At 38.9% G+C, this 8,838-nt stretch overlaps 1 protein-coding gene across 1 annotated transcript; it reads left to right on the plus strand.

Moving 5' to 3' along the window:
• The first annotated feature begins 356 nt into the window (after window positions 1-356).
• On the plus strand, window positions 357-8,208 carry LOC131240074 (probable glutathione peroxidase 2). Its single transcript, XM_058238107.1, has 6 exons — window positions 357-530; window positions 789-865; window positions 5,649-5,710; window positions 5,829-5,947; window positions 7,347-7,514; window positions 7,828-8,208. Exons 1-6 carry the CDS (start codon window positions 390-392, stop codon window positions 7,858-7,860), a joined length of 600 nt encoding a protein of 199 aa, XP_058094090.1. The 5' UTR covers window positions 357-389; the 3' UTR covers window positions 7,861-8,208.
• Window positions 8,209-8,838: the final 630 nt, after the last annotated feature.

The following is an 8,838-nucleotide window of genomic DNA, read 5'->3' on the forward strand; positions in this document are numbered from 1 at the left end:
TGTTGTGGAAACAGATGAACGGAGTGGATATAACACAAACATCACAGTCAGGCCCACAAAACTTAGGATTCATATAACTCAGGGCTACACGCAAATGGACGGATAGAGAAAACTTGGGCACACCTGGCGAGTGAACCTTCCTGATTGTTGTATATTGCACTTAATGGACGGCCTAGATAATGCACACCTGTTGCACGTTGGCACAAGTAAGAGCCATGGGATAAAAATAGACCTTATTACAGTACTGTTGAACACATAAATAGTAAGATTTTGAATTTTTGTTTTTTTCCATTTTATATTATTATTATTACAGCTTGCCTCTCTCTCTCTCTCTCTCTCTCTCTGTTGAAAACTTACAAATACATATATGTTGAGAATCTTCTATTAATATGTATAGTGTCTCCAGCTTGTTTGTTTCTCTTCTCTTTCTGGGTATTGCTGTTCTTTTCTTCTTCTACACAACTCCATCTCCATCTCTACAGAAAATGGCAGAAGATATGCCCAAGTCCATCTATGATTTTACTGTCAAGGTCTGTTTTCTTCCTTTTCCTTTTTATTTATTTATTTGTGTTTTTTGCATTTTCTGTCATGGGTTTTTCTTTTTTTTGGGCTTTTATATAGGATTTTGAGATTGGTTCCTTTGACATTTCAGGGGTTTTTATTTTAAATGTTTCTCTTCTTTCTTTTTCTTTTTTTTTCCCTTCATTTATATTGTTTATGCTTTGTTTATGAGAAAATGTTCATGCAAAATTTATTTATTTGTTTTTGGTGATTGAATTGGATTGCAGGATATTCGCGGGAATGATGTGAGCTTGAGTAGTTATAGTGGGAAGGTTCTTCTCATAGTCAATGTTGCTTCCAAATGGTATTTGATTTAATCTGTTTGAATTGATTTATTCACTTTGTTTTTTTTGTCATTCTTGTTCTATTTCTTTCATGTGGTGTTGTGTTGAGATTTACAGAAGAATGCGTATTGTTTCAATGAATTTATAGATTGTATCACTGTATTTTCATGTCCCTCAATCTGGAAATTTTGATGTATTTGTCCATCATAATCCACCAACAGAGCTCTTGTATTCTGATTACTCCCAAGTTGACAGGATTTACGTACCTGTTTTTGAAATAATTTAGATTATGTGAGAAACAAAAACCAGAGGAAGATGATTACATCTGCTCATGATCTTCAGACTGCTCCTATGACATGTTTTCCCTATTAGGAGGAAGAGAAGGGAGAAACTTTTGTATTGGATAAACAATATTTAACTGATACCTTGCGCAGATAGGAGTTCGCTTGGGTCATTGAATGGTGATAGGAAGATTGCTTGAAAATGGTCCAGGCTCCAGCACAGGAAGAGATGGGCTAAGAGTTAATAAAGTAGGATCCATAACCGGCATAGAGAAAGTTGGATGAGACAGGCTCGCTGGGTGAAGGCACGTTGTGATCGATGACATCCTTCGAAGTAGGAAAAGGAGAAGTAACCACATTAAGGTTATGATGATGAGAAGTAAAAAATGGAGTATCCTCAAAGAAGGTTACATCTTTGGAGACAAACTTCTGTTTAGTCCTAGAACAGACATTTATAACCCTTTTGAGCAAAGGAATACCCAAAAAAAAAAAAAAAAAACACTTGACAGATCAAGGACCTAACTTATTGAAGGAACTCCCATGAACATTAAAGAAACAGACACCTAGATACCTAGGGAGGGAGACTGAACAAAGCCATATTAGGCTGTAGAGCTTTTGGAGGGTAACTGTTCCCAAGAACTGGGAGTGGGGTGGGCATTCGATTAACCATATACATAGTAATAAGAATGACATTAGCCCAGTATGAGGGACGCTCATCCCTATCATGATAGATCTAGTTACCTCTAAAAGATGTCGATTTTTACGCTTAACTACCTTGTTTTGTTGTGGGGTATATAGACAAAAGGTTCGAAAAACAATCCTTTTGCAACCAGGTAATCACTTAAAGCATGCCCAGTGCATTCCCGAGCATTATCACAACAAAAAATATTGACCTGAGTGTTAAATTGATTTTCAACTAATTCAATGAACGTTTGAACAATGGTAGGAACTTCACTTTGATTTTCACGAGGTAAAGTCTATGTAAATGAGAATGATTATCATCAAAAGAAATAAAATAATGGTTACCCAAATATGGTGGAAGTTTGGGTAGGTCCCCACACATCTGAATGAATTAATGCAAATAATGTGCTAGTTATTGATTCACTACTAGCATATGAAGTTTAACAATTCTTAGAAAGCTCACATGTATCTCACTAACTTATATGTACTAGAAAATTTATTTGGAAACAAAAGACTAGGTGACCTGAGGGGAACATGTACCAAGCATGTATGTCAGAGATGTACATGCTCTTTATTCAACTTAGATGATGCAACCGACGCAGTAGGGGAGCCCCAAATATCCAAGAAATAAACTCAATGAGCCACACTTCCACCACCAATCATTTGTCTGGTCCACAAATCCTATATAACACAATGGGCATGGAAAAAATGAAAAGCAACAGTTTAACTGTTTAGTGAGGGCACTAACAAATAATAAACTATTTAGAAATGATGGAACATGTAACATAGATGACAATTGTAAGGAAGAAACAAGTTGATAAGATTATTTCCAATAATATGATAATAGGATTCATCTGCTGATGTAAAACGGTGAGGTAATGAGGAGTACGATAGGAAATTACTTTCTTGACTGGTCATGTGATCACTTATCCTAGAGTCGATGATCCATGACTTGTAAGGATCAGATGAGGGAGTAGGGACACAATACGTGTTTAGTAGATATACCTGGCAGACCCTCTGATGTACTAGCAGTGGAAGGCAGGGAGGTGGCCAAAGAAGCATGAAGGTCTGCAATCTGGCAATGAAGAACATCATTGTCAGAGCTCTCCCCCTAAACTTTTGCAGTATTAGCTCCATTTCTAGGCTTCGGACAAAGATGCGGGTGTTGCTGATAACAAGATCATGTGTATGACATGAATGGCCACAACGAGTGCACACAAATTTATCCTGATCAATGTTTCAACCAGACGGTCTTTGCAGCCCCTTGCTTGATGATACTCTCCCTGATTGCTTAGACCTAGCCCTGAAGGCAGACCTCTTAGTGGGAAGAGGGGATGCTACTCCAGATGTAACTTTGTGTTGGGCCTCACTACATATATAATTATAGATGGTGTCCAACAAAAGTAGAGATTCACGGCCGAGGATCTAAGCACGCTGGGCTTCTAGATCAGATGAAACTCATCAAGAAATTTGTAGGCCTATTTATTTTCTAGCCATTCACTAAGTTAATTGGGGATGACAACAACTGGCATACAATAATCCAATTGCTCCCATTGTTGGGGAAGTTGTGCATCATATTCCTCTACTGATGAGTCACCTTGTTGCATGGTAATGATTTCCCAGTATGACAGGGAGTTGTGAGGTAAGTCATGACGTTAGGGATACAGTAGCAATTGTATCCCATAGGTGTTTAGTTGTTTTTCTTTTAAACCGCAAATCACTTCTAACAAAATAAAAAACGGCCATTACATAACGGTAATGGTGGGAACCATTACATGTTATGGGGCCATAATGGCCGTTATGGCCACCATTACTGTCAGTAAATACCTTGTCCACTACTAGTTCGTGATTGCATAGAGTGAGGCAACCAGGTCTTGACAATGCAATTATCACTCACCCAATCCTCATATGTTAAGATCAATTGCAGGAGGTTCTTTTTTAGTGCCAGTGATATACTCTAATTTCTTTTTCCCATAGAGAAATAACTTAGATAACTTTGCCCAAGTTAAATAATTGGTTCCATCAAGAAGAGCCATAATAATGATGAGATTCGATTGCTGATCAGGAGACCCCATTTTTCCATGTAATGAGGCTGGGGATCACCCATATTACAAGGGAAATCTCACTGGGAAGGGAAAAAAGAAAACAACAACGGCACAGAAATAATCACATGATGGCACCCACATTAACAGGGTTGAAGACATGGCCGTTGGAGGTAGAAGAGTGCTGAAGTGGATAGCGAGATCCACCCAGAGAGAGGGAGGGAGGGATAGTGAGCTTATTGCATGAGTTTCCCTCTCATTTTGATTTGGCTTTTGGGAATAGTACAGGGACGCTTTATAAAAAAGAATTACAGAGATGTGCCGTAGGTGCTTTTAAAAAAAAAGAAGTACAGAGATGTGCAACTTCATTTGCAAAATTATTAAAAAATAATTTATGATGGCATTTATACCAGTATTTTGGTGGGTTTTTGGCCAGCAACATAGACTCCAATTGATATGGAGATCGGCCATTCCTGATTTGAAGTTTGACAAACCAAGTCAATGAAGGACTTGCCATTTCATGTGAAATAGGAGTGTATATTTGGTATTTAGATCCTGCTGGAACCAGGCAAATTGCTTTTACACCCAAACTAATCCAGAATATGCTTCAATACAACCTGAAATGATCCATGTATTAATTTGGGGCAGGAAAATGGCTAGGGCTGTCAATGGGAGCCCAAACCTGCGGCTGCCTGATGGTTCTGACCTGATTGTAACAGGCCCATTTCCCTTTTTGAGACCCATCAAGTAATTGGGTTGGTTTGGGTCTCAACTGTTAGGACCTGATTAAATTTGGGTCCAGTTGGGTCCGGGTTGGGTCCATCAACTAGGACCTGGTTAAAATCAGGTAAAATCAGGTCCGGGGTTCGGTCCAGTTAGTTTTAATGATGATGTTATAGATATTAAATATAATATTAATTTATTCTAGCAATGGAATAAGGTTTCCCAAGCCATAGGCATGTAAGGGAGCCCATTTACACTGCATGCATTTGTCAAAGTCGCACATGCGTGTGATCTAAATTCATCCATCAAGTGGACCCAACCATGTTAATGCTCAACTAACTAGAAAACTAGATCTAGAGACCTGAAGGGTACCTGATGTGTGCTTAGACCTGATTGGATCTAGGTCTGGGTCTTCAAGAATGAGACATGGACCTGGCAAGACCTGAACCTGGGTAGCCTGGGTATGGGTACATAGGACCTGACCCAAACCTGACCCCATTTACAGTCCTAAAAATGGCAGCCCACATGATGTGGCTCTGCTTTCTACAATGCCCCAAACACGAACTAGTAAGGAAGAGCAACCGTTCTGCCAAAACTTACATTCCATGCTCAACATGGGGTGCAACTAAATGGAGCCTTATGGCATTGTTTTGGATGCACAGTTGAATTCCATTGCGAGCAATAGGTTAAATTCAAGATGAAGTGACAAATATTATTATCAAAACCAGCTAACTATTTGTAGTTTGAATTTGTTCAAATTTAAGGGTTCATTTATATGCACTTGGCTCGGATCAAATTGGATCGGATTAGCTAAAGCCCTTCGATTTTGAGTGAGAGATGAACATAAACATTTGAAGAAGGCAATCATTTTGAGTTGTTTACACTTCCCGCCACTGGGCATGTTGAAATAAACCATACAACCATTTTTAGGTTTCAGATATTTCCAATAGAAAAAAAAAAAAAACTGAAAACTAGGATTCAAAGAAATCCACACAGGTTAGCTCACTTTAAATGTTGATTGGAAGCTCAATCATTCTAACAGACAACCATTTTATTTTTTCTTCCTGTTGATGCAGTGGGCTAACACATTCAAACTACAAAGAACTGAATATTTTGTATGAAAATTACAAAAATAAAGGTGTGTTATTTCTCCAATCTCTTTGACTATTTATTTCACTTTAGCTTTTTTCTGCTTTTGCCTTCTGAAAGACGATGGGTATTAGTTAGTAATGCCATTGTCAGTGTTGTTTTTATAGGATTCGAGATACTGGCATTTCCTTGCAACCAATTCCTTAGCCAAGAGCCAGGAAGTAATGAGGAGATTCAGGAAACTGCCTGCACAATGTTCAAAGCCGAATTCCCTATCTTCGATAAGGTCAGCGTGGTCAAAATGAGGAATTGGAAAAGTTAGATAAATGCTCTAAAGCTAAAAGAATCTACTCTTCTTTTCCTTCTTCTTTTTTTAAAGGAATATGTAGTCATATCCTCTTTTGCTTTTGGCAAGAGTGCTACGTGGAAGAGCCCATCTAAAACACTGAACACAAATGTGCCCATAGTTTGAAAACCCCATTACTCAGCTTGATTCAATGCTCAGCCAGGTTGGGTCACATTAGATTGGATCAGGCCTGGGCCCAAACAATTTTTTTGGGTCGGGTGTGGGCCTGCTAGGCCCATGCTAGGCTCAGGCTTTGGGTCATTATTGTTGGGTTGGTCCGGGCCTATCCTGGCCCAGCCCAAACACGGTAATTGTCACCCCTACCCTGAGTGATGCAGTTTGAGTTGCATTGAGTTGACCAAGTGGCTGACTCGACAAGTCTTCCCGAGTCTCGTTCGAATCAGGCTTGGGACCAAGTTTCCAAGAGACTCAGCTAGAAATCTCAATGAGTCAAAGTTACTTGGACAAGTTTCAAGTTGAATTAGTGAGTTTTAGAATTATGACTGTGCCACATATACAAACATTTGATAACCAGGCCTTTCATCACAAGGCCCCATTTTATATGTCCCTGCACCAGAATCATGCTTGTGGGCTCTGCAGGTGGGCTGATCATATGAAAAGGACGGGTAAAAAGGTATAACCAATAGCCCATAGTTGATCTATATGTTTGACCCACCATCACTGCCCTGATTTCTGGACTGCCTGATGAATGCCTTATACTTCAAACGTGTCACATCAGCATCTATGGAGGTGGTTCTTTAGCCACATGATTGCAAGAAGCATTCCTCTTTTGGTAAAATTGAAGGTCTTGAGTTTCACATTACATGGTCTTAGGGGAGACATGAATAGTTCTATCATAAAATGGGTAGTATTTGAAATTTTGAGGAAAAGCCTTTTTGTATTTTGTAAGAATCTTTGGCCCCATTTGGACGCACTTGTGCATACAAGGGTTTACGCAAAAGGGGGTTTCGAGCCTGCTTTTTTCGGTTGACTTGACGAAAACCAATCTTACTGGTTTTCATTGAGTTGTCATTTTAGCACCTATGTTGTGGAGCAGTATGGTGAAATGGTGGTTTTGCAAAATGCATCCAAAGAACTCTTGGGTCTTTTTCCTGCTTGGTATGGGAAAGGAAAAGATTAAAAAATTTGTTTTTGTTTTTAAAGTAATCCATTCTCAACTGTTTCCAATAATCATGTGTTCCTTTTTCTACTGTGAAAATTGATAGAATCACACTGAAATCATTCACTAAAATTCAAATTTTTGCATGATTTTCCTCAAAATGGTTTTCATGTGGAGTAAGTCTTCTGTATTTCACACATCCTTGACTTTTCTTTCTAGGTTGAAGTGAATGGAAAGAATACTGCACCCTTCTACAACTTCTTAAAAGCTCAGAAAGGAGGGTTATTTGGGGATGGCATCAAATGGAATTTCACAAAGTTTCTGGTGGACAAAGATGGAAATGTTGTTGAGAGATACGCCCCCACCACGTCCCCTTTGAAAATTGAGGTTTGATTCTGTCATTGTCTTGGTGGTTGTAATGTGTGTTTGGATGCACCATCGAAATGAATATCATTTACTAATCTAACGAAGTGGAAATAACCAAATTGTGATTTCCTTTCTTATCATTCATGTTGAGCGTTTGGGCTCCAAATTGCGATCACGTTACTAAGAATTCTAGGAAACATCATTAGATTTTGTCATTTCCTATTGGTTGAATTGAATGCTCACCTTTCGATTCGCTTGTGAATCCAAACACACCCTAGCAGTTGTTCTCAGAGTATAATTATGATGGTGGTTGTTGCTTTTGTTCTTCTTGCAGAAAGACATTAAAAAACTGCTGGGAGTTTCCTGAATTCGCAGCTCGCATAGGAGCTTCACGTCAACGCTCTGAATAAAGTGAGAATGTGCAAGTAGAAATAAAGAGATGCCTATGCATGGATCCGTTTTCATGGTTGGAACTTCTGTAGCTTTTAGTATATAACTTGTGTAGCTTGTGTACTGTTTGAGAGAATTTTCATCACATGTTAAAATGCATTGGTAAATTAGTAGAAAATGGTATATGTGTATTCTATAGTTGATTACCGAAATGTTTGTTTTGCTTGTATGGATAGGAAGAATCCAAAACGTGGATATGGAAAACTTAGGTGGAATCCTATGGGTAACGAAAATTGAGGATATGAATACAATATACATTGTTTGACATGGTTGATTTCATGGAAATGTGGAAAGTTCAACTGTCAAATGGACGCTGATTGAGTACTACCCCTACCTCCTCCTGAGATCCGAACGGGGCAGGGGCTCTGAGGGGCCACTGTGATGTATGGGTTTTATCCACAACAACCATCCATTTTTCGATATCATTTTACGATCTAAGTCCACAAATGAGTCAAATTCAAGGCTCAAATGGACCATACCGATGAAAACTTCTCAGCAGCTGGTGAAGTTTTCGATCAAGCTGATATTTGTGTTTTCCCTTCATCCAGGTCTCTGTGACCTTATGAACAGGTTAGATGGCAATTAGCCATCACAGTGGGCCTTAGGAAGGTTTCAACGGTTGGTTGGTGTCATTATCAACGCTGCTTCCTGTGGTGTGGTTCACTTAGGTCTTGGATTTGCTTCAATTTTGACTTATACCCTAAAATGATAAAGCAAAATGGATGGACGGTGTGGATAAAACCCATACATCATGGTGGCACCTCAGAGCTCCTGCCTATTGGGAGCTGGGTTTTTTTTTTTTTTTTTTTGAAGATTAATAGAAACATTTTTCCTTATAAAAAGGGCCAAAAGAATAAGTCGAGCAAATCTTAAAAAACAAAAAGACCCATAGGTT

This window comes from Magnolia sinica, chromosome 3, assembly GCF_029962835.1.
Source record: "Magnolia sinica isolate HGM2019 chromosome 3, MsV1, whole genome shotgun sequence".
Taxonomy (NCBI): domain Eukaryota; kingdom Viridiplantae; phylum Streptophyta; class Magnoliopsida; order Magnoliales; family Magnoliaceae; genus Magnolia; species Magnolia sinica.

What these genes read in the sequence shown, in the direction of transcription:
- LOC131240074 (XM_058238107.1), top strand. Translation starts at nt 390, where the DNA reads ATGTATAGTGTCTCCAGCTTGTTTGTTTCTCTTCTCTTTCTGGGTATT. An exon ending in TGAAAATTACAAAAATAAAG is followed by an intron (nt 5,711 to 5,828) that starts GTGTGTTATTTC and finishes TTGTTTTTATAG; the next exon opens with GATTCGAGATACTGGCATTT. An exon ending in AATTCCCTATCTTCGATAAG is followed by an intron (nt 5,948 to 7,346) that starts GTCAGCGTGGTC and finishes TTTTCTTTCTAG; the next exon opens with GTTGAAGTGAATGGAAAGAA.